General features: G+C 37.0%; 5 protein-coding genes across 9 annotated transcripts; 2 read left to right on the plus strand and 3 right to left on the minus strand.

Annotated features, from left to right (window-relative positions):
• Window positions 1–10353: 10353 nt before the first annotated feature.
• Window positions 10354–13113, minus strand: Ns1 (Nucleostemin 1). Its single transcript, XM_064698386.1, has 5 exons — window positions 12970–13113; window positions 12025–12910; window positions 11096–11358; window positions 10639–11037; window positions 10354–10580 (listed from the first exon to the last, which is right to left on the minus strand). Exons 1-5 carry the CDS (start codon window positions 12989–12991, stop codon window positions 10405–10407), a joined length of 1746 nt encoding a protein of 581 aa, XP_064554456.1. The 5' UTR covers window positions 12992–13113; the 3' UTR covers window positions 10354–10404.
• A 20-nt stretch (window positions 13114–13133) lies between these two features.
• mRpS11 (mitochondrial ribosomal protein S11) lies at window positions 13134–14120 on the plus strand. The gene is made up of 5 exons (XM_064698389.1): window positions 13134–13392; window positions 13457–13587; window positions 13649–13749; window positions 13809–13874; window positions 13944–14120. The coding sequence occupies exons 1-5, from the start codon at window positions 13187–13189 to the stop codon at window positions 14049–14051; spliced, it is 612 nt and encodes a 203-aa protein (XP_064554459.1). The 5' UTR covers window positions 13134–13186; the 3' UTR covers window positions 14052–14120.
• Window positions 14121–14485: 365 nt separating this feature from the next.
• Keap1 lies at window positions 14486–22586 on the minus strand. Of its 5 annotated transcripts, none has more exons than XM_064698381.1 (6): window positions 22533–22586; window positions 18862–19178; window positions 18533–18790; window positions 17785–18467; window positions 17524–17729; window positions 14486–15777 (listed from the first exon to the last, which is right to left on the minus strand). In XM_064698381.1, the coding sequence occupies exons 2-6, from the start codon at window positions 19168–19170 to the stop codon at window positions 14993–14995; spliced, it is 2241 nt and encodes a 746-aa protein (XP_064554451.1). In that variant the 5' UTR covers window positions 19171–19178; window positions 22533–22586; the 3' UTR covers window positions 14486–14992. The 5 variants fall into 5 exon arrangements, with proteins under 5 accessions (XP_064554451.1, XP_064554454.1, XP_064554452.1 ...); XM_064698384.1 differs by having other exon boundaries at window positions 22563–22579; XM_064698382.1 differs by lacking the exon at window positions 22533–22586 and adding an exon at window positions 22347–22463.
• A 302-nt stretch (window positions 22587–22888) lies between these two features.
• LOC135439637 (lysophospholipase-like protein 1) lies at window positions 22889–23698 on the plus strand. Its single transcript, XM_064698388.1, has one exon. It carries the CDS (start codon window positions 22948–22950, stop codon window positions 23644–23646), a length of 699 nt encoding a protein of 232 aa, XP_064554458.1. The 5' UTR covers window positions 22889–22947; the 3' UTR covers window positions 23647–23698.
• Window positions 23648–24678, minus strand: LOC135439636 (probable histone-lysine N-methyltransferase set-23). Its single transcript, XM_064698387.1, has 2 exons — window positions 23934–24678; window positions 23648–23869 (listed from the first exon to the last, which is right to left on the minus strand). The coding sequence occupies exons 1-2, from the start codon at window positions 24616–24618 to the stop codon at window positions 23721–23723; spliced, it is 834 nt and encodes a 277-aa protein (XP_064554457.1). The 5' UTR covers window positions 24619–24678; the 3' UTR covers window positions 23648–23720.
• Between the last annotated feature and the right edge of the window lie 1203 nt (window positions 24679–25881).

Here is a 25881-nt window from a genome sequence, read left to right on the forward strand (position 1 = left end):
CATCTATATAGACGAAAACAAAGTGTAAGTCCCTCAGTACAGAATGCATGTACCTTTGGAAAGTTTGTGTAGCGTTGCACAATCAAACCGTCATGTGTGTAAGCTCAAATAATCCAAATGGTGGGGTTATTGTAGTCTTTGGGACGTCGCCTGGTTCGATAGGGATCTGGTGATATGCACGATTGAGATCAACTTTTGAGAATATTTGCTTACCATGAAAAATATGTATACAGTCTTGTATGTGTGGATGTGGATACCGATCAGGAACAATTTATGCGTCGACGGCACGGTAATCCCCACATGGCCGCCATTCACCTGTTGGCTTTCGGACCGTGTGCAGCGGCGATGTGTAGCGGCGATTTTAAGCAAGAACCCGAATTCTTTTTTGGCACCCTTAAACTTGTCTGGACTGAGTCAACGAGGTCTTGCGATTGTTGGTGGGCCATTTGTCTCAATGCTGTGAGGTACACTAGATGCTGTGTGCTTAGGTGCTAAGGCATTGAGTTGTGTAATGTGCTAGAATTCCTCCAGCAGTCGGATGCGTCAAACGTTTTTAATGATGTTGAAGATCGAAGGCTGCAGACACCTTGACTTTCGATCAACGTTTGAGCGTCGATTAATTTTCCATCTTTGATATTGACAAGAAGGTTGTAGTTTTGCAGAAAGTCTGTTCCGATAATTGGAAATTTTGAGTCAGCATTGATAAAATTCCATGTGTATGGACGACGTAACCCAAGATCAAGAGTGAGACGGGTTGATATGGCTTTAATGGTACTGCCGTTAGCAGCAAAAGGAGGATTTTCGCCGGTGGCTAAGAAACGTCAGTTTATGGCTGCAGAAGATATGACTGATACATCTGCGCCAGGGTCGATAAGGAATTTTTTTACCAGCTTTTGTATCTGGAATAAATAGTCGAAACGAGGTTCTTATACTGTAAACGTTTATAATAAGCTTGGAAAAATGTTGCATAGCATAAACAGACTGGCCGTCGAAGTTGCCAATTTTATTATCTTCGACGGTGTTTGCTAGTTTTTTGCGTTGTTGTTGTTTGTTTGATTAAAGTAACATGGTACAGTCAAAGACAATATATACACTAAGATGAGTATCGTTATACAACAAAATGCTACTAAGCAGCTTGATTTTTTGAAAATTGAGAATGAAAATGAAATCAGTATCATTGCGCCCTCACAGCCGAAAGAGCGAAAAGCTAAAAATAGAATGTACTCTCAGCTTCGGCTCTTTGTGGGCCGTGCAAGCAATTATCTTTGTATGCGTGTTAATATACATACATACATAACAGCATAATTGAATGTATTGTTATTCACTGCTCTGGCTGTCGCTGGCAAGGATATAAATTTTGTTAGTTTTCTAGCGCTGATCATGACCTATCCCAAATTTATATTCACATATGAGTGCATGATGTGTATTGAGGTTGCCTTCGTAGAAAATTTGCATTTTTAAGTCGATGAAAATATTTATATAATTTTTTAAATTAAATTATTATTATTTTTAAGTAATAAAAAATAAATTAAAAAATAAAAGAGTGCAAATATGTTTTTTTTTAACGATACATTTTATTAATTGTTTTTTTTTTTTTGTGTATTCAATTATATTTATATTTATTTATACCACTAACCAAACACCATATAGATAGGACATGTAGAACAACCAGAGTGGACAGACAATAATCGGTGACATTTGGTGCAAACTCGTAATCAAGAGAGTAAAAAATACATATGATTTGTGAGGTAGAACGGCATCGCTGTCTTTTTATTCGATCACACTACAGGAAACTGCTTTGGCTTACTCTCTTCCATATTTAATTTTGCGATAGAAAGGCATCGCTGTTTTTATCTCGCTCCCACTCTCTCTCAATGCTTTCTCTTTTCCGCACAAGCAATAATGCGCACAAATTCAATTTTTCTCAAATGTCGGACGCATTTCTTCCCTTTTGAAGGGACGAGTAATATAAAATAATGAAAGGGTTTGCCACGTCGATGCAAAACTCATTTGCATTTTAGCTCGTTATTGTTGGTAAGGGAACCTAAGCGTTGGCATGTGTGCATTTAAAAGTATTTGGACTTGCTATTCACGCATACTTGCATCTTTTGTATATGAATAGAAGCATTTATGCGCTTGTGTGCCTGTTGCGCAAAAGACAATATCATTATTGGCACGCGTCTCGATAGAATAAATTGACTGAAAAAGCTAAATATGATACGTCAATAAAATTGCAGCGCGAGCTGCACGAGGTAGGCGTGTAATCCAATAACAACGTACAACTCATTCGTCGTTAGTAGCATTGGTTTGCTGTAGCTGGCTGAGGAGATGGTTTGGTCGTCCATCACCGGGTTGACTGCCAGTGTAAAAGAAACCAACTTTCCAGTTTTGTGAAAAGCTTTTGTGTGTAGTTGAGGAAATGGCATCTTGACGAAAACAGAATTTACAATGTCCGCAACTCCTGTCTGCAATTGCTGTTCTCAATGTGAGCGCTAGCCTTTTTGCCGTCCTCCATTTTGTATTTTAAGCGACATATGTATGTATATTTCGCGGAACTGCGCAAAATGTCTATGTTTGTGTGAGTATGTCGCGGCAATGCTATATGAATGTGTCCATAAGCTTTTAATTTCAAATTAAATTGGCGAAAACTTCAGTATGATCGAGGAGTATGCCTGTTGCTGATGATTGCAATTTGAGTAGGTGCTCCGTCTCGAGTCACCCTTTGGGTGTTGCAGGGGTCACCAATTTGATTCAAAAGATGGAACTTAAAGGTTAATATTCTACATCCATTAACACAAGCACAAAAATTTCGATTTTAACAATAGTTGCTTGTTTTATAATACACAAAAAAGGTGCATTTTTAGACGCGTAGATGCTGAAGTCTAGCGAGCTCGAGCTAGTATATGTATGTTGTACATACTTTTCGTAATATTGTGAAATTTCAAATTATTCTAACCAAACTTATCAAAGACAAGAAACTTAAAATGTTTGAATTTCTGTGATGACATATTGCCACACGTGTTTTAGCGATTTGCAACAGCGGTAAATTGGCGGAAAACGGATGTATAAAAGTTTTAAAAAGAATTTATTTTAGTAGTAGTATAAAATATTATCTTTGCAATCTATCTTAACATCAGGAATTCGCCAAGAACGATAGAGATTTATTGAGCTTCCGCCTTGCTCTAAATAACTGACACTAGACTTCCAAAAACACTTCAACTAATTAACTGAAAACTATGCAGGTAGTCATAAGGTCGTCGACCCTTATCAAGCCGTCCTCCCCGATGCTGTATGGCGGCGACTCAGTCAGAAGCCATTGTTGAGGTGGGGGTTATCCTCAGACACGATTACGAGGTCTCTCTTAGCAGATCTTCCTTAACACCATCCCTGCAAGAAGATTTGGCTGGCTGAGTCAAACCACCATCGTTGCATTAAGTGCTAGCACCGAACGGGAGTGTAACCACATCACGATTCCAAATAACACGATCATCAGTTCCTCCACGGATAGGACAACGCTTTCACCTACAGGCGGTGCTTTACAGTTTTAACACGTGCATCCCAAAGAACTCTTCTTTGGACGCAGAACAAATGTACAACTTATATGCCCTCCACAAATTTTGATACTATAGGCTAAGCCACAAAAATCAACGCTGCAAATTGCAAATGGCTTATTTTAATAACAAAGGAAACTTGTCGTCGTATGGTAAAGCAATGTTAATTAGTGGCCCCAACCCGAATCGCAACTAAAAACTGCAATAAGTCTCAGAAGCTTCATGATACTCGTTGCTGTGTAAAATCGGACGATTTTAAAAGTATAAGTACGACCACTCTGAACAGTTTGATAGAATATCTCGCGATAGCTACTTACTTAATAACAACATTTTTCTTCGTGGTCAGCCCAACCGCTATCTTCATTTAGCATTTCGACTTTTCTTTTTCTTCCTTTAAGAACGACTAAGATCACTGCTGGGGTCTGTTTTGTTGGCACACGTCGCAACGAATCATCACCTGACCACTCTTGAAGACGAGACCGGCTCCAATAAAAGCTAGATCCAAAAAAAATATTTTGTTTGACTTACGAAACTAACTGTTTTAAACAAGCACGGGAAATATATAATATATGGTTCATATTTATGTACAAAAATAATTTTTTTCTCAATGTTTGAAATTATTAAGCGGATCTGATGTTCATTAAGAAAGTTGTTTGTCGATCTATCGCAAGATACAAAGTCTATGCTTGACTAATGTCTCCACAAGTCTTAAATTAACTGATATTTTTTCCAAAATTAAAGAACATGAGTTTTAGTATCTGATTTTTTTTCTTCTCAATATCTATTCACTCCTAATCTCCCAATCTCATTTTTCTACTATATTTTTAGGTGAAAAATCCAAAATACCAATTCTGTTTGAGTCGAAAGTATAACCTGATAAACATTGTTCTTACAGTAGAAAGCCTTTAAAGATCGCGTTTTTTTAATCGCGCGAATCCTGCTGCAATGTGTTATTTGTTTTGACAAGGCTTGGATGAAACCACATTAAGCACGCTCGAAGCTTCCAAGCTGTTTCCACATTCATCGGGGTCGACTTCTCCCAATCTAGTTTTTTAATCCAAAATTCGAACAGCTTTGATGACACCGAACATACTCTGTTTTGTCACTCGGAGATCCAGGATTCACCTGGATCAGAACAAAGCCTTAGTTGGGTCCACTGGATCCTATGCTTTTATATGAGGTAGTCCCACAGCCCTGCGGTCTGAAGATCTGATGATATACTTCAGACTTAGGCCCTTAGGCCCACAGCAGTTAGCGCTGGAACTTGAACCTATTTAATCGGTAAAGGGAATGATATATTTAGCATTATTAAAAGTAAAAAATTAATTCCAGTACAAACTACCACTTGCTATCGCCTTATACCTAACAATTGGATTTTTATTTATTTTAAAAGCAATACAGCATGTGCATTACAATCGCAATTAAATTTATATTTTTAGGTTTCAAAAAGAACACACGCAAAAATTAATGTATATTTTTGTAAGCCTTGCACAAGCTGTCATGTGAATTGCTAATATTACCCCACATTTTACATAATAGCTTCTGTGTTTTTTAACAGACTCAGTCATTTAGACTTACTACAAACTGTCTTATATATAGAGATGTAAGGTAAGATAATATATAGATAATCCTACTGAAGCTTTAAGGGCATTATTAGATTCCCTCCTCTCCTCAATTTTCATGTATTATTTTTGCAAAATTGAGAATTTTTGAAATTATTAGCAAATTTTGATTTTGTGATTTCATTTTGGTATTTTTACGATCTATAGATCGTTTAAATGCATGTGTGTGTATGTGTCCGCACAAACAACAATGCCCACAAATTGAATGACTCTCAAATTTCGGTTGCATTTCATAGACATTATTGAGAAAGTACTGAGAGCCCTGAGAGTAAGACAAAGCAGTTACTACTTGTGGGATCAATAAAACAACGATGCCTTCTATCACACACTCAATTTCTCCCTTGTTTTCTGAGCAAGAGAGCGGGTCTTGGAGCCGAACAAAAACGAAGTCGACAGGGGACCAGAACTAAATAATATCAATGGTTACCATCATCAAGCTGTCCTATCTATATGTTGTATGGTTGGCGATGTAAAGCAAAAGAGAATGTATAATTGGCCAGTACTGAGAAGGGATATATAAAGTCCCGTAAGCAGAAGCCATCGGCAGACAGACCTTTGGCAAAAATAATAAAAACGATGGAGAATGAAAAGGACGACTTACACTCGGAAAGGCACTCCGCCCAGGAGAAGAAATGGGAAAGGCTCCGAGAGAAGTTATATGAATAGGGGTTCAAATCTAACAAGGTATTTATCTTCTGAATAACAATTAAGGAATAATTTAGATGTTAGACAACCCATTGAGTAACCGCACCACAATAGTGTGAAGGGCAGGTAAATGTACATTGATACCTCAATGAGCGCAAACTCAATACTTTGACGATTAAAGCCACCTATCATTAACCGGAATAGGAGGCATCCTGTCCAGAAATGTCTGGTCTATTCTACAACATCTCTAGAGTAGACTTTAAGTTCGCTTGCTGGTAATTTGAATCAGATGCCAAGCTAACCCTATACTACATTGAAAGACATAACATAACGTGAGACACATTTCTTGCAGTTTTCGGCCTTCGTGTGCTCCTCAATGGAGGTAATTACAATCTGACATTTAAACTTTGCTCTCTATGTGATCATGAGATTTCTCATCTGCAAACAACATCCAGATCATTAGCAAAAAGTCCAATGTCGTTACATTATGCTTTAATGTAAACAAGTCTCAGTTTTAAAGCTATCATCTTGAAAGGCAATGGCATTGGTCTAACTTTACGAAACCGGCAGGATCGGACCTCTATATCATATAGCTGCTACTTTTTGATATATATATGCAAAATCCTATCAAAATCAGACCACTATATCAAATAGCTGCATATATATATATATAGGGGATGTTTCCCGGCTTTGACGTGGCAAGTTTTATGCTTAAAATTTTAGATAAAACTTTTCACCCAGTTCCCGCCCGTGGACAATTTAAATCCGCCGTCAATTTGAAAATCTTCAAACCGAAAAATAAACTTTCCTTTATTCAACTTTTCCCCGTATTTTTCATCCAAAATTTTATCAAGTAGTTTTATCTGCAAAAGAGTTAGAAGCCGATCCGATGGTAAACAAATAAGATGCATACAACAGATTTCCGCTAATTTTCACAGTTACGGGTGAAATTTTCAAAATCGCTGAAACACGTCGCCATTTTTTAGATTTTATGTTGCGCTTTCCAATAAGTTTGAGGCCGATCGGACAAAACATAAAAAATTTTGTCTTCTAACCTTTCAAGCGCATTTATTAAAAAGAGGGGCAGGGATTTTACTAAAACCTTAAAACACGTCACAAATTAATTTTCTATAATACATTTTTACAAAGATTTCTGAAAATGATTTTGAACCCAATCGGATGGTAAGCAAAAAACGTTTATACATCCGATTTTCGGCAATTTACCACAGTTGAGGATGGAATTTGCAAAATCGCCATAAAAAAAAAAGTTTCACACAAAAGTTTTTCACACTTGCGGGTGAAATTTTCCGAAACCCTGTCTTAGTGTGCACCTCCATCACATAAGGAATCTACAGTGAAAATATCATTCTGTTTTCCAAAATACTTTAATTAAACTCACCGTAAGGCAAATGTCTACAATAGTATTAAATGATCGGCATGCCGAAGACAGATATCCTTACTTTCTCTTTTTTTTCGCAGCATTTAAGCCTCTATTTACAAAGATCAAATTTTACCAGAGTTTGGGTTTGTATACAATTTTGTTTTCACCGCAGTGACAACGCTGTTTACTGTCGCCGTTGACCAACAATAAATTAAGCAAATAGTTAAACCAAAGACAATATAATCAATAAGATGAGAAATGCCCAACATTTGAATGCGACGCCAAATTTGTAGCCTGGCTTTTCCCACTTCAAACGACACGCCAACCGACTGGCTTTCCGCTCTTCAAAAGCCAAAGGAACGATTATCGAAGTCGCGGCTTGTTGATGCTGTCGCGAAAAACGAAGTTAGTCGCCAGCCTGCCTACAGCATAGTTGGTCGATGGTGCTCTGCGTAGTTTCGTTTTCGAAGAATACTGAGCGAAGAAGTTTTATGCTTACGATCGATGCATAGTACTTTTGCTTAATGAATGATATCTATCTATCGCTGACGATGACCTATCCAAAATCTGTACTCACACATAAATGTATGTTGTGTACTGAGGTTAGCTCGGTAGAAAATCCGTATTTTTAAGTCGATGCAAATTTTTATATCATTATGATATCCCAACTTATAGAACCTCATAGATTAAATTACAATAATGACTAAAGTAATTGATTTAAAATAGAGACATCTCTATATATAAAACTTTTGTCCTGACTGACTGACTGACTGGTGATCAACGCACAGCCCAAACCGTAAGAGCTAGGAAGCTGAAATTTTCACTGTAGTTACCTTATGTGATGTAGGTGCACGTTAAGACACGGTTTCGGGAAATTCCACACGCAAGTGTGGAAAAATCGCGAAAATCGTTTGTATGTAACGTTTTTGTTTACCATCCGATCGGCCTCAAACTTATTTTCAAAGATCTTTGTTCAAATTCATTTGAAGGGTGTTTCACACTTTTAGGAAAATCCGTTCCTCCTTGGTGGAAATGGAGGTGAAAGATTTGGTGGGTGAGGTTTCGCGCTCAAACTCATTTCCAGAGATCTATAAGAAAAATCATTTGAGACGTGTTTCACACTTTTCGCAGAATTCAAACTTCTTAGGGGGGAATGCGATTTAAAGATTTTTTTGGGCGAAGTTTTAAGTTGTGTCCGATTTGCTTAAACTTATTTTCAAAGCTCTACATAAGAACTTAATAAATATGTATTTCAGCGATTTGGGAAATTCCACCCGCAACAGTGGTAAATTGGCGGCAAACGGTTGTATGAAAGTTTTTCGTTTTCCATCCGATCGGCCCCAAACTCATTTTCTAAGATCTATGTTTAAATTCATTTGAGGGGTGTTTCACACTTTTTGAAAAATCCATCCCTCCTTAGTGCAAATGGAGGTCGAAGATTTGGTGGATGACGTTTTGTGTCCAAACATCTATAAGAAAAATCATTTGAGACATGTTTCACATTTTTCGCAAAATCGAAACTCCTTCGGTGGAAAATGCATTTCAAAGATTTTTTTGGTGAATCTTAAGTTTTGTCCGATTTGCATAAAAGTTGTTTGTTTCCCGTCCGATCAGTTTCATAGCCATTTGATTTTATAACATACGTGTCACGGGCAAGACCGGGTTATACCCGCTAGTTAATTTATATGTTTTTAAAAAAGGAGGTTTTTACGGTTTGGCTGTCAGCCAAAAAATATATTTATATTAGAATCGGCTTAAAAGATATTAATTTACTACCAAACCAAGAAACATATGCAAATACAAATTTGAGATAGATCATGGTAAACGCAGAGAACTAAAACAAGTAAGAGGTTCTAGTCGGGAGCTCCCGACTAGGGGATACCGTGAAACCTCTTCTTCCGACAGGCGATAGGTATAAAATGAAAGATACTTGATATATGTTAAGTTTGGTGATTTTAGCTCTTATTATTTACCAAAATTGCTCAAAAGGCAGGATTTCGATATCGATTTTTATCGATTACTGGGAAACGGGACAAGTTATCGAATATCAATATATAACAAACTCGTTCTGCGCAGATACTAGGAGGACCTTCAGCTAAAATTTCAAGTCTCTAGCTCTTATAGGTTCTGAGATCCTTGCGTTCATACATACGGACAGACGGACGGACGGACAGACAGACGCACATGGCTATATCGACTCGGCTGTTGATGCTGATCAAGAATATATGTATATACTTTATGGGGTCGGAGATGCTTCCTTCTGCCTGTTACATACATTTGCACAAATTCGTAATACCCTTTTTAACCATTTTCAATGGGTTCAGGGTATAAAAATTAGATTTTTGGGCAGCAAAACCCACTGTAGGGAATAACAACACATTCAAATATTTTGTTATGTATGTATGTTCACACACAACAAACATAATTGCTTGCACGCGCCTCATAGAGCAGAAGCTGAGAGTACTTTAAATTTTTAGCGTTTTCGTTCTTTCAGCTGTGAGAGCGCAATGATACTGACTTCGTTTTCGTTCTCAATTTTCAAAAAACCAAGCTGCATAGTTGCATTTTGTTGTATGGCGATATTCATCTTAGTGTTTATATTGTTTTTGGTCAAAAGTAGTAAGCAGTGGCTTCCAAAGGTTTTGTACAATGCTGTCGTCAGTCTGCCTAGAAAGAAGTTCGGAAGTATTTACGAGATTTTTTTCGGCGTTATTGAAACCAGAATTTTGAATCAAGCTGTATATGTATACTTTAGTATATTAATGACAATATGACAGTAAAATTTCACAATTTTACCGCTAGAGTGACCAAATTTGGTATGATGACTACCGACTAGCTCCTTCCCCTGGGCTCACCTCACCACCACAAATTGCAGGAATCTCTCCTAGATAAAGTTTGTCAGTCACTACTCAAGGGTTACAATTTTAGAGCCACCAATCGAATATTCAATACTGTACGACTGATTTAATCGGTAATCACACTGTGATTCAATTTTAATTCCTTAATTGCACTTGTACTAGCTTTGTATCATGATGGAATAGTGACTTGAAAAATAACACCTCAAGTATTTGTAATACAAGTGAAACAAAAACGTTATCAATTGCATTTGTATGAAAATTGCTAATAGCGAAACCGAAATGTTGATTTCATCAAATTAGGGAAATATAAATTTTTTTATTGTTATAAACACGTTCTTATAGTTTAATCATTCAAAAACATAATCCTGGTCGAAATCGTATTTATCAGCATTAGTTGATGATGAACCTAAACTAAAGCTGTCCAAGACATCGGTTATTTTCGAAATTTTCTTCTCGTTCCGAACATTTTGCTTTTTCTTCTTTTTCTGCAGTTCCTTAATGTTTTTGTTAAGGGATTGATTCTCTGAAAGAAATATTGTTTATTATATATATGACGAGGAAAATAGTGTTCAAAGATATACCCTCCAGAAGCAACACAGGATCTTGTTTATCCTTCTTATTGTCCTCTATTTTTCTCTTGCGACCCTTTAACGACGTTTCATTTTCTGTTATTTCTGCGGCAGCAATCTGCGTATCTTCAGGCGTCGACCTCAACTCAAGTGGACCAGTGGACGTTATCTCCATAACATCATCCGATTTCTCAGGACATTGGTTCAGTAAGTCAGTCTCCATGGACTCAAAGTTATGTACGTCAAATTCTCGCGCCTCTGCGTGAACAATCGAAGCACTTATATGTACATTGGTATCATCGATTATTACAGGCGGTTGAGTACAGTATTTGATCTTTCCGATGTTCCAGTCGTTCAGCACACTACGCGCAGCGGACACAACATCTGGAACACCCTTTTTTAAAAATTTTCCTGAAAATCGGAATGACATATAATAAATAAGGACAATAAACTAAAGAAATTGACTGACCCATTCTGGCTGCCTTCTTGGCAAAGAATTCTTCAAAGGTGTCATAGCTGGTAATATCGTACATTTTACAGAAATAATCTTTGCTGGCTCTTTTCAAAACGCTCTCTGCTATGCTAAACGGATCTTTAACGTCGCCTACACGCTGAGCGTTTTTTAACACGGCGTGCGCATTTTCGTTTCTCTCGCTGGCAATACTGGTAAAAACAATGCCAGGACAATCAATAAGCTTGATCTTTGAATCAAGCTCAACTTCTTGCATAGCCCTGAAAAAAATAGGAAGTTAGTAACCACTCGATCGGCAATTATGTTTGATTTAAACAATTTGTTAATCATATGTAGTTAATAATTTATCAACATTTGTCGTTATTACGCTGTATGAATACTTCGTGTAAAAAATGTATTCAACATTTCATGTAATAAACAGGGAGTTTAAAGTTAATCTTTGTATTTGCAGTTGGGGGAGTCATTGATTCTATTTATGTCAAGGCTGCAAACTTACTTTGAACTCAACCGTTTCGAATCCGAACAAAACCAAACCAATTGCCTTATGATTAAAGTTTTTTAGAATTACCCAGCCCCAATACATAACTTGAGCCCCAACATATTCATTGCATTTTAAGAAAGGATTAAATATTTACGTAACTTTTAGGCAAATTCTATATATATGGTTTGCAATGTGTTCATTAAAACGTTAAATTATAAAATTATAAACCTAGGTTTACGTATCGAACCCCCAACAGTTTCTTTTTTTTTCCTGTGTATGAATACGAAAAACAAAGAGAATTTAAATAAATGGGTGACAAAATAGATAAATTGTTTTATAATTTTAGTGCATAAAATCAAGGGCCTATAGAAAAATCTTATAGAAAGTATTTTTTTTAGTAGTTTCATATCAAACGATGATTTTTTCATCGAGTTGCATAACTTACTTAGTCACTCCCGGAGTACTCCCAACCATGCATGAACGTCCTCGGGTTAGCGAGTTTATAATAGAGCTCTTGCCCACATTGGGTATGCCAACAACTCCTACGCGTATTGATGTTTTGATGCCCTTATTCCGACAGTAGTTGGCCAGCATAGACATAAGCAACTCAGCTCCAATGCATACCGAACCCTGCATTGCTTTTTCGCTCTTCATGTCGCGTAGTTTCCTTCGTCCCAATTTTGACGCCTGATCTTGCGTGGAAGCTTTAAACGCTGTAACGGGCATGCTGCGCCGAAAAAATTTTATCCAATTGTTAAGATTTTCCCTTGGAACAAGGTCGGCTTTATTCAAAATGAGTACCAGCCGCTTGTTCCCAGGCGCAGCGCGCACTGCTCGCTCCACTTCATTGCACCGCGTGCCTAGCGGATCCCGTGCATCGACCACTTCCAGAATAACGTCTGCATTCTCAATTACCTTACGAAATTCTTTAAAGTACTGCTTTAGAGATTGCTCCTTAGTGGTGGCGTTCTTGTATTTCTTCTCGTTAGAATCAGCAGCATTATTTTCATGCATTATCCCGTGCACAGTGCTCCGAATGTCGGCATTTTCAACCATCGACTCTAGCGACTTGCATTTGTTCTGTTCGCGTTCTGATTTATACATTTCCCGGCGAGTTTGCCGCTCATTCTCCTGGCGTTGCTTTGCTTCCTCCACCTCTTTAAGTATGTCATCTTTAAACGGGCATATATTTGGTATCTGTATTAGTTTTTGCTTTTTACTGCCTTTCTTAGGATTCTTTTTGGCCTCGCGACGTTCCTTTCGGTTGTGTTCGCGTACTTTTTTGTCAATTTTGTGCTTGAGCCGACCAGTTAAACGCTTTGATTTTTTTGCTAAAAATGTATTATATTAATATTTTTCTAGTTTTCAACAAACCACGTGGGACACTAACTCTTTAATCGTTTAAGAGCCATTTCTTAATAATTTCCAGCCTAACTATTGCATCTGAGCACGTGTAAATAAATGTGCTTCTTCTATACACGCATTCAGTGACCATTCACAAAATGTATTAACCAACACTGTAAAATATTTATTAGCGCTGCCAGATAGTTCAGTCTCGTGATGTAATTATACAAAATACTATTTTTGATTATTTATATTCCTTAAACATGTTTATGAAAACCACGGTTTTGGCTGGAATACATTTTTTTAAGAAATGTACAGCAAATGCGATATCATCAAGAAGCTCTTATATACACACTAGTGCATTTTTAAGAAAATCGGAGGACCGCAAAGAAATGTTGGCCTCCATGCCGGCAAAAGACGAAGGCACCATTGGCGAAAAGTCTGTTGATATTGACACGCTTCTTAACCGGTAAGTGCAGGCACAATAATTGGCCTACTTCAATGTAAAAAATAATATCTATTTATATCAACAGAAGGGCGAAGTCCTTTCCTGACGCTAGCACCGCCACGCAGCTTTTCAACGGTATACCCTTTAACGAATTGCCAATCTGTAACATACGCGTGTCGCCTAACAATACAATTATTTCAGTGACGGACTACAAAGGCTAGTTTCGTGATTAATTTCGACAAAGGCTTTAAAGAGTAATAATTATTATTTGTTTTAGGTGTGCCAAGACTAATACGATCTTGTGGAGTCGAAGGTTTCAAAAATACCAGAAAAGGGACAAATATTGCTGCACAAGCAACAGCTGTTAGCATAGGCGTGGTAAGATGCAATATTTTAGCGGTTTCTAATTGTGTGATAATTTTTATGTACAACTTCAGAAAGCGGTTGAACTTGGCTGGAAGACAATTAGAGTGAAAGTTCGTGGACTTGGCCCAGGAAGAATGGTAAAATTAGCTTACGTTTATAACGTATAATTATGTTTAAAACATATGTTTAAATATTTATTGTTACAGTCAGCTATCAAAGGCTTGCAAATGGGCGGCTTAAATATTGTTTCTATTACTGATAACACACCTGTATCCTGGAATCCGCCGCGACCTAGAAAACAACGAAGTCTTTAATTGAATAGAAACACTATTGAAAGTAGACAACATAAATAATATAAAAATAAAATTATTGCGTGCTTGGAATATTTTGTATAATACCCTGCACTCATTAAAAATAAGTAGACAGTCTACACTAGCGAATGTATATATGTATAGTATATAGATGGAATTATTTCCATTATGAATTGAAATTTTAATCGTATGTGCTCCTAATCCTTCGGCGTTCGGCTGCCATTCTCAGCAGTCCTATTCTATCTGGGCACACTAAAATGGTCGCGGGCACCCATGGGGCTCAGTCGTTGCGATTTATCGTGATCCGATTATTCTGCTGTTTGACATCTATGCATTGTATAGTTAGTGGTTGGACCTAATTTGGAAATATCCGCTGTATGCGTTTGTTTCCGATAGTCGATAACTTGTCCCGTTTCTAAGAAATCGATATCGAAATCCTGTTTGACCAAATTTATTTTAGTATCTTTGATATATATTTATTTAACCTACATTTTCTTCAGAAACTACTGTCGAATGCTTTAATATTTATCTAATATAATAATCTATTTTGTTATGAATAATATTAAAATTGAAGGTGTTATTTATAATATGCTTACAAACTATAGTGGTACAATTATCAAATGTGATAGTACGTACATTCCCTTTATATTTATCCTACTTAATGTAAGCGTTGTTATAATGACGTGCACCTAGAGTGTGCTAAGACAACTTAAGGCTATAAAAGGCTTTATATTACACTGCATATCCTTGAAAGCATACACACAATCACCTAAGAAACGTATTTAAGTAAAATTTGTTGAACTATAAATTGTCGTATGTATGTACAAATGGTTGGCTGGAATGGTTATTGATATGGAATAGAAAGTAAAAGTAAATGGAGGAATTTTGGATTTACAAAATGGAACTTTTTGGTTTCAAAGTACGTTTGACGGTTCAAATAATTCTCATGATACTGTTGTGAACTTTTTATAGCGCCATTCGAAGCTCTTAAGTATTATGTTTTGCATGGCTATACACATAGGGATTAATATGCAACGTCGTCGGGAATTGATTTGATTACTAGGCGACATTGGTACGTTGTGTGCTATAGGCATAGAGAACAATGAATGGCAAATGTTAAGATTCTGGTTCCCATATCGTCTTAAATCTTGCCATCGCCTTGACTTTTTAATATTATTTTGAGCAGTATGTATAATACGTAATGCTGTCATAGGATCGTCTATTGCTTTTATGTCCGATTCGCAGTTGTGACAGCCTCTTGCACCATACGACGCATGAAACTGCATATTGGAGGTAATACCGCAAAAGTCTGGACTTTTGCCTCCACAGGGATTTTGAGGCGATTCGGTATGCCTTTCACCATTGCTGTCATCGCGCCTTGGCATCACACTTTCTTCGTAGTCCATGAAACTAGTGGCACAAGAAGGCTGATATATAACCGCGGAAGCGTGGCCAGATCGACCAGAGTTTAATGGAGTACCCTGTTCCCATGTGTTTGTGCGTGGATCATAGACTTCAACGATAGAAAGAAAATTGTTGCCGTCAAACCCTCCAATAGCGTACAGCTTGCCATCAAGTGTTGTAAGCGAAAGAGCACTCCGTGCAATTTGTATTGGCGCTACCATATCCCAGGTCTCGTTCTCAGTATCGTATCGTTCTACAGTAGCAAGTTGCCGGGTGCCATCAAATCCCCCCACGACGTATATGAAGTGATTAATGGCTGCGACACCTAAAATTAAAACATATTGTATTACAACATGAAAAATGTAAATATATGAAAAATGTCTTGCCCGCGGAATGTTTTCTGTCTCAAAGCTAAAACACGCTGTAACCTAAAAAAATATATTATATTTATTTTCGCAAGTGGGGTTGGTACAATGTTACATGACTTCTATAAAAACCGTCAATCGGATGTATAATAAATATCAACTTATACTTATCTTCGGCACGCCGAAGATTAAATATTGTAGACATTAAGCCTAAAGCTTCGCAGTTATGCCAAAAAAAGGCCATTTTCCTTTCATAGAGATATACAATATGAATAAGTTTAAAGAAATTTCTACTTTTTTGCCATACTAGATTTAAACTTGGACCCCAATCTTCGGTTACCACCGTATTCCAGCCGGCTTCTTCTAAAAATCCTAGGCCTTATCTTCTTACATAAAGTAAATATTGGTGACACAGATTCTCCTTTCTTGTTAGTGCGTCTTCAATTCTCTGCTCCCTTCAGACCCACAAGAAATTATCGCCCTTTATTTCTACCTGTTTTTTATTCTCCCGCTTTTCTAACTAATTAACATTCTAAAATAATATAGTTATTTAGGATTATTTTAATTTACTTAAACAATATTAAATATTTTTTCTCTACTAATACATTTCGTCTTAGCTGCTGACTCGAATGACGTCACTGACAAATTTAGCTCTGAAAAGTGCCAAGGTGGCTGGACGGCCGAAAAAAATACGTCCATCGAGTCGGGGATGATATAAGAAATATTTTTATTCTGATAAGGCTTATAATTTTAAATTTTGCTTTTCTAATGTAGTAAATACTTAGTTTGCCACTCGTTTTGTCGACCATTAATAAAGCACAGCACAGAAAACAATACAATCGCAATTGCAATGCTGTTGATAGAATTCAATTAAGACGCGCGTGAATTTGTGTCTAGCTGCCGCAAACACGAGGCCAGCCAAATCACGTTTTCTTTAATAACTTTTGTGTTTCTTAACTGAACTTGATGAAATTTTCAACAATAAATCTTATTGTAAGTACTATAGGATATTTTTGCTATGGAATATATTACATTAAAATTGTGGCTTAAATTATTAATTAATAATTATTAATTATTAATTAATTATCAATTATTTAATTGATATATATATATATATATATTATTCTAGAAGTCAAGTTTGGTGACTCTAGCGAAATTACTTAATTTTCTCAAAAAACAGGTTTTCGATATCGATTTGTATTGATGACTTGCAAACAGGGCAAGTTACCGACTATCGGAAACAGACTCGTACTGCACGGGCACTAGAAGGACCTCAGTTCAAAATTTCAAGTCTCTAGCTCTTATAGGTTCTGAGATCCTTGCGTTCATACATACGGACAGACAGACGGACATGGCTAGATCGACTCGGCTATTGATGCTGATCAAGAATATATATACTTTATGGGGTCGGAGATGTTTCCTTCTGCCTGTTACATACATTTGCACAAAAACATTATATCCTTTATACCAATCAACAAAGTTATTAAACAGAACCCGTCGCTCATATTTATTTACGTTTATATAAATTCTTTTGTCTCAATTACACCAAAGATAAAACTTCTTCCTATTTGCAGGTAGAATTTTCCAAATCCCTGTCTTAGTACTCACTTTCGACCCTAAACGAACTTTCAGTACAAAATGATCAGCGTTCAGTCAGCCAGTCAGAACAAAGTCTTTGATATATGTAAATAAGGTAAAGATTTTACCTGCTCCGCTGCGGCCAGTATTGAGGGACGGCAAATAGCTCCATGCATTGTTTTCCGGATGATAGCACTCTACACTGGCCAAACGCTCATTGCCATCGAAGCCACCAATTGCGTACAGAAGACGATTAACAACCACAACGCCAACGCCCAAGCGTTTGGAATGCATTGGCTGGACGAGCGTCCAACGATCTTGGTCTGGGTCATAGCTAATAATAAAACGGATTTATTGTAAACTCATAATGTATGTTATAGAGTACCTACTACTCTACTGTATTGTGGTATTCCATTCCTGCTGATCCACCCACAGCGTACATTAGCTCGTCCATGACTGCTACGCCGACACGATGACGCGGTACAGACATTGGCGAACAGGGCCGCCACGTTTCGCTTATAGCACTATAACGATCTACCCAATCGGAATCGTATGAAGACCCAATGTTGTTATTACGGCCGCCTACTGCATAGAACTTTCCTTTGAGAAATGCAGCGCCCAGACCGGAACGTGGAATGCGCAGATTTGGTAAAGAAGTCCAAGTTTTGTCATCTACATTATATGCCTCCAGTATGTCCAATGAATGTCGGAAAAAGCCGCCAGCGACGAATATCATACGCGTTGTATTTGGCGTGCGCTCTTTGACGCCTGGGCATTTGTGCAATGTTAAGTCCTTAAAGATCTTGGCTAGATATTCGCGGCAAGCAGGAACCTTTCTCAGTACATCACAGTTTTTCATTTGTTCCTTAAGAAAGTTGGGCGTAAGAAACTGGCAGCGAACAGCGCCAAGAATGTGTTCCATCTTGCAATGCCGATTGTCCTCATCGTACTTCACCCATTTCAGAACGGCATTGTATACCTCGCGTTCTTCCTGTACGTTCAACTCGTCCCGCCTGATAAGTGCTATCAGTTGATAAGCGGACAACTGTAAAAACTCTTCCTCCTGGCACACCTGCGATACGATCAAAGCATGGAGGCTAATAAAGGTAAGAACAAAATTCAACATTCTCAACATACTTGCATAAAGTGACGTTCAATGAAGTAGTTTGCTTTCTTCTGTAGCTCACTGCAGCTGTGCTGCTCGGCAAAATTAGCAATGCCTATAGCGTTAGTTGGGTCTAACTGGCGCTCCAGGAAAGCACAACAGGCATCAATAACATTTTGCACTTGGAACATTGTCGCTGCAGGCAAAAGTTGGCAGACAGTTACTTCTGTAACACGTATCTGTCCAGTGTACATAAAGTAAAGAATCCGGGCCATTGCCGTAGGACACACCTAGCAAAACGGATTATGCTGTTCATATATTATAGCAAAAATTTGGAGCTATATAGCTAGACTTTACTTACCCCTTGAAGTTGAACGCGCGACATCTCAGACTCCTTCAGTCCGCCAGTAAACATGGCCTTGAAGTACGGTGACGCAGCAGAAAGAACCACCTTGTGGGCAGGAAAGAGCTCCTTCTTCACCTCAAGCACAACGTCTGTCAGCATGCCGTGTGAACGCATCATGAACATCATTTTAAGTGCTTCCTTGGCATAGTTCGACATGCAGAAAGTCATGTCATCATCTGTTGCATCGTGGTCGTCTATGGCACGCGCAGTGTCGAAACGCCCGCATGGCGTGGAGAGGGAACAGCTGTCTGAGTTTTCGTTCATCTCTAAGTCTATTCGAAAATATATTAAAAAAAAAAAGCATTTTAGTTCTGCATATTAGAATAAGATTGATGAAATTTGCATAACCTTCCATTAATTTCATCAAATATGTTACTTTTTGAAGAACACATATCAGACTATATAATAACTCTTTGGGATAATTTGCTACTTTTCTGCATGCTTGACAGCGTGTAAGTAAACCTCGTTAATGGGATATTTCAAATCAAACAGACAGCGCAGACCTTAGAAGTGTCTGCTCTAGAGTGGGCGACTATGGAATATTCTCATACCCAGTATTATGTCAATATCTTCAGGTAATACTATTGGGAAAGAAATAAAAGTGCACCAGTTAAAATGACGGGTAGTCCATTCCATTCACTTCTGGCTAGAAAATCGAAAAAACTCTGGCCTGTCGCCAAATTTTATTAATCATAAAAATCGATCCACCCGACAATAATGTTTTTTCTTGGTTGCTTTGTGAATTGAATTGTGTATGCCAATTGATTATAGGAGTTGCGCCGTCTTGTCGATTTATAAAATTTGGCGATAAGGCTCGCCAATACTTAAAGGTGTGCCCAAAGTCCAACCACCACACGAATAAACAAGTAAGAGTGGTCTAATCGGGAGTGAACGACTAGGAGATTCCTTGATTCCGGCGCCAAGCTACCGTCAAAAACATTCTTCCTTCGAATGCGACGCCGCTAGCTATGCTGTAGTTGCGCTGTTTTTTCCCTTAGAGCCGCTTTATGATATTTTTGTTGGATGATCACTATAAAGTTTTTAGGCCACAAATATCGTATCAAATGTGTCTAAGTACCAAAGACCAAAGACTTCTAAATAGATGTATTTTTGGGTTCGGGGAGAGTTATCCAAAAAATGTAATATTCTCGATTTTCTATATTATATGAGAGCCTTCATACCAGATTTAAAGACTGTGCCCCTGTAAGCCGGGGGATATATAACAGGATTTAAACCCGATTCTGATCGATTTCATGGAAATGGAGAAATATAATCGATGATTTGAAACGGACTCGTACTGCGAACATAGTTTTTATAAATATTGATTTCCCTCAAAGAATTGATTTTGCATCTACACTCATATAAACAGTGCAGCAAGAGGCGTGCGTGGTTATGTTTGTGCATATTAATGGACATATGTATTGAAATAAGCTATTATGTTTGCTACGACAGTCGGCGCGGGGTCAGGGTATCTCCTAGTCGGATACTTTCGATTATAGCACTCCTACTTTTTATTACATACCGTACTACCAAATAGAATAAGAACATTCTCCTGTATAGTAGGTTGCTTTTACCGCGCCTTTTTGAAACGTAAACTATGAACGTACAAACTATAAAGATCAGCTCACTCAGGTTGCACCTTCGACATCGACTGATTGTGCGTACGCCGGAATTCAACTGAACCAATTTGCTTTGTCATTCCTCCACTAAAAATCCACACAAAACAGGTAGCGTTAGCTTTGAAACGTCGCTTTGAAATAAATGGTCTAGTCGGGAATGTCCAAATACAGTATACCCTGTATCCACCTCCAGACTGCTTTCGCCCACACAACGGCACTTACATTGCTATAGAGTAACTTCGGTATTAAATGTTCGAAAAATTCACATTTTAAATAATGGAATAGTGGTGGAAACTATCCAATGTGTAATATTTTTATCTGTGCATACTAAGCGAGAACTGAACTTTCTTCGCATAACTTTTCGTCATATGCTTAAAGAAAAGGGATACTAAATTCTAAATTTTAAGTCCTTGCTTTTACAGTTATGTAATAGTGGAGGAAACTATCCAAAGTGAAATATTTTTACTTGTGCATACTAAGCGAGAACTGAACTTTCTTTGCATTACTTTTCGTCATATGCTATGAGAGAAAGGATACTAAATTCTCAATTTTACGTCCTCGCTTTTACAGTTATCGACGGACACGGACATGGCTAAATCGATTAGGAATATAAGTACATATTATAATATATGTACTTTTTGTGTTCGGAATCTCTTTGCTTAATTTTTATTTTATTAGCATTGGTATTACTTTAATTTACTTCTTTCTTTTATGTTTTTAACCAATTTTCAGTAGGTATAGGGTATACAAATTTTCATGTTGTGTAGTAAATAAAGTGCAGTGTCATGCTATAAATACGAAAACTCAGCGCCTAACTGAAATAGCAAACAAAGGTGACTAAAGAATAACAACGGAATTGTAAATATATAATAAATGTGGAAAGTTTGAATAGGCATGTTTTATGTAATGACTGAATCGAGTCTTCTGACCTAGGCTAGGATGCCTCCTAGGTCTATGTCTAGTTAAGATTGAGATCTTCACTTTTTTAGTTATTAATACTTATAGCGGACCCAAGTCTCCAAGGTGTTATTAGATAAGTCAAAGTAAAACGATATGTAAATTGTTCTACTGATATTTAAAGTGATCACTTACGCCAGATTTATAATGTGAACAATCTTACAGTGCGGTGATCACCAATCATTAATCAGTCAGTTGCCACAAACATTTTGAAATATATGCGTGTATGCATATAGATAACGTTCATTAGTTTCATTACGTGCATAAATATATATGTATGTATGTATATGCAAGCATACATGTGCGTACATAACTAGAAATGTGTGGGTAAAGTGACGTGCTTTTTGAATGACTCTGCATAAAAATCTGGCAAGGAGTTCCCTTCACAGTTTTTATTTATCAAGTTTGCGATAATCACAACGGCAAAGTGTAAGTGAGAGAGGGAAGAAGAAATACTGTCAAATCATGATGAGAAGGCACAAATGCACACATGCTAATATGCACACATACATGTGTAGTATGTTCAAATACAAACATGAGTATGTGTATATAAACAAATGCTCGAGATATAGAAGTATTCGGCAGTAGAAAGACCGAAAGAACTTTTGATTTATTATTATAAAGGCATGTGGATATGTATATGCTCATGTGTATGTACATTATACATGCAATTGTTTGCATATTCACCCAACAACTTGTTGATTTTCGGGATAGCAAGTCATGAGTAGTTGAATATACATATGAATATTAGCGAATATTTATCAAGATTTTAACATTTTGTGTATGTTACTTATTATTTGCTTTGAAAAAAATATTTCTTTTGAGTGTATACACAAATGGAAAAACTTTAGTATGTGTACTAACAGCTGATAAGTTAAGCAGCGCGATGTACGTAGGTATTTTTTCAATCTTAGTTTTTCTAGTTCTAGTTTTTAGGATTTCAATAGATGAAGACCACTTCCATTTAAAGCAATTGGTTTGAATAAAATCTTGCACAAACATCAATATCTTTTTTGTAATTATTTGCAGTCCATTCATTAATAATACTACCGTTTGTTATTATTATTTCGTAGCACTCACAACTGCAAACGGGAACAACTATCAACTAAGGCGCTCACAGTGTTGCCATAAATCTTAAAATACCATTATGGGTATTCTAATAAAACATTTGTAATTAAATGTATTTGTAATCAATCTAAAATGCAATGAAACTCTAAGCTTATGCTTAAGAAAGCTAGGATTATGAGAATATATACAATTTATAGTGTGATCTTATTAAGTTAATTTTAAGTGCAAATGTGTTATCGACGTCAACGGCAGAGATTACGAAATTATGGCGTTTTCAGTATATTTATGTCGGAAAAGAGCATGCTCGTATTTTGTACTCTTGGTCATACTGATTTTTTTGTGACCGCTTTGCAGTTTACGTGATATTCCTTATCGCAACAAAATAAAAATATCTAAAATGTCAACATTGACGTTACGAAAATACAGTGCGGCTGTTATTTTTTTTCACGGCTCTGGCGATACTGGACAAAATTTACTAGAATGGGTCCGGTTTTTACTAGGCCGAGATTTTAATCTAGCGCATGTAAAAATGATATATCCAACTGCTCCAATGCAAAAGTACACTCCGTTAAGTGGTGAGCTTTCCACTGTGTGGTTCGATCGCCGATCAGTAAATATTGCAGCGCTGGAAAGTAAGAAGAGCATGTCGCAATGTTACGATATTGTACATCAACTCATCCAGAATGAAATAGACCACGGCATCCCGTTGAATCGCATAATTGTCGGTGGTTTCTCAATGGGTGGGGCTTTAGCCTTGCACACATGCTACCACCTATATACTGGTATGGCTGGTGTATTTGCACACTCATCGTTCCTTAATCGTCAATCTGTGGTCTATGAATCCCTGGAAAATTATAAAGCACCAAAAAACACGCTTCCTGAACTACTAATGTTCCACGGAGAGCGCGATACATTAGTTCCACTTGAATGGGGGCTAGAGACATTTGAGTCATTACAAAAACAAGGCATAGAAGGCACATTCACCCCCTTAAAAAGCACATTGCACGAACTAAAAAAACGCTCGCTGCTTGATTTGGAGGAATGGATATTGAAAAAGTTGCCGCTTTTCAGTACGGACATTTCTAATAAACTTTGAATGACTTCCAAACTATTTACGTTTATTAAAAAATGAACAGTTCTTAAACGAAGTTTTAACTTGTTATTTATTTTCTAAAAGCGAGTATTTGGAATAATACCGATGCAATAAGGAGCAGCACACAGACAAGGTTTCCCATTAGACATTCCTCCGCGATGCTCTTCCCCCGCATAGTGAAAGCATAATTCCTCATTGGCATATATATCGTGTTTGGCAAAGATTCCTACAAGCATTTCAAACAGAAATAAGCATGTATTTAACTTTTATATACCAACCTAATCGCTCACCAACTTTTGGTATAGGACAGTTTGTTCGCACGGGTAAGATCTCACAGTTTGGCTGACAGCTATGGTTTAGATATCGACCGATATTTCCACGTTGAGATGGATCTACAATAGTTAGTAACAATTGCTTTTGCACTAGATAAGGACTTTGAGGTGTTACATGCTCATTAAGACATAATATGTAGTTCACAAGGCAATTTTTGTCAATGTGTTCAAGCCGCCGTTGAGCCTCTGAAATAGTTAAAAGCTCGCCTGCATATTCACAGATAAAAGCCCCACAAGGAATATCAGCAGTAGTGCGCAAACCTTTTGATTTATACAATGGCGATTCAAACACTTCAAGATTTTTGCGTGGCCCATACTGCACTCTTCGGTTTGTGCATGGGGTAATCCGGCATTCACATAGATCATTGCATTCGATAATAGATGGCAATTGTTTATCTGCACTTGATAATAAAACTAATTCGCCTTTCATGCGAGTGTATTTAATGCCGTCTCCGTGGCAGCAGAAAACAATGTTACTACAATTGTCCGTACATTTACATGATAATGTCAGCTGAGAATTGTAATCATCCTTCAGGCGTCTGTATTCTGGGCTGCCGTCATCAGGCATGAGTACATTTTCCAAAATATATTCTACATTCTCATTGTGATCGTAATCATCATCAATTTCAATGCATGCTCGCATCGTTCTTTTAAGTTATTTCTCTCAAAAAATATGTTATTAGCATGCAGTACTAGGGATTCGGGATATTGACTTAACATCGATGTATCGCATTTAATCGATGTTTTGCGTACGATTAATCGAAACAATTCGATTTTTTTATAAAACAAATTTTATTTGATGCAAGCTGTGTTGTTTTGTTTTGTTGCATTTTCAGTCCCATGTGGCGACATGCTGTCACCGTGTATGGTTCGATGTTCAATTATTATTTGGGTCTTCTGACTTGCTGCATACACAGTGAAGCTAACTGCGCATTAACTTAAACTAATTAATTGTCACGTACAACATTAAAAATATCACAACTGATGAGCAATATAGACTAACCGACAATTGCCGGAAATTTTTTTTTTAATTTTTGACCCACAACCACTACTATTATCATCTAGCGATATCAGTATTTTTTAAGTGTCTAAATTAAAATATGGAAAGTTTCGAAAGTATATACTTATTGAAAAATTGAAGCAGAATTCTGAAAATCAATCACGTTCACTCTTGGAGTATATCCGTCAGTTGAAAGCTGAGTATGAGAGCATGTACTATACAATTTAGAAGGTTTTACAATTGCACACTGATATGGTACTTCATCACAAAACGGCACAAAATATGCTGAATGAACCAGATTTGTAGTTTCTGTCATATATAATACAAGTCTTGCGACCGTTAGAAGCTGCTAATGTTGGTTAATTGTTTAGTTTCAAAAATGAAATATCATCAAAAGGAAGGATTGCTAGACAAAAAGTAAAAATTGCGTGACTCTCAGCAGATTAAAAAAAGGACTTTACTGAACCAATAGCTGGCTCTAGCTGTCTTAAAAATAAAATAATTTTTTTAAATTAATACGAATAATAACAATAGAAGAAAGCTTTTTTGGTAAGTTAGTAACAAAACTTATAAAAAATTGTCTGAAAGTATTCGATTAAAGCGATATATGTATCGATATAAAAAGACGAGTTGCATCGATGTTAGAATTGAAAAGATTAACATCGATACTACAAGCTCCAAACTTTATTTACTTTTGAGCAGTTGAACCAAGTGGACCTTTAGAACTAAGAGTTGGCGTTGTGAATTAAAAATATACAGAAAATAAGACGCTCTAAATTCGCACAGCTCCGACGTCTTTTAAGACTGTCCTTAGTTTTTTTTTGTTTATAGATAAATCGATTATGAGCTATCTATTTAAAGTAAGCAACAAGCAACGCTTGTAGGCCACCATGTTAAAAATTGAGA

The sequence above is a fragment of the Drosophila montana genome, unplaced genomic scaffold (genome assembly GCF_035044405.1).
Source record: "Drosophila montana isolate Dmon_TW-CO22-7 unplaced genomic scaffold, ASM3504440v1 contig_599_1, whole genome shotgun sequence".
NCBI classification, from domain to species: domain Eukaryota; kingdom Metazoa; phylum Arthropoda; class Insecta; order Diptera; family Drosophilidae; genus Drosophila; species Drosophila montana.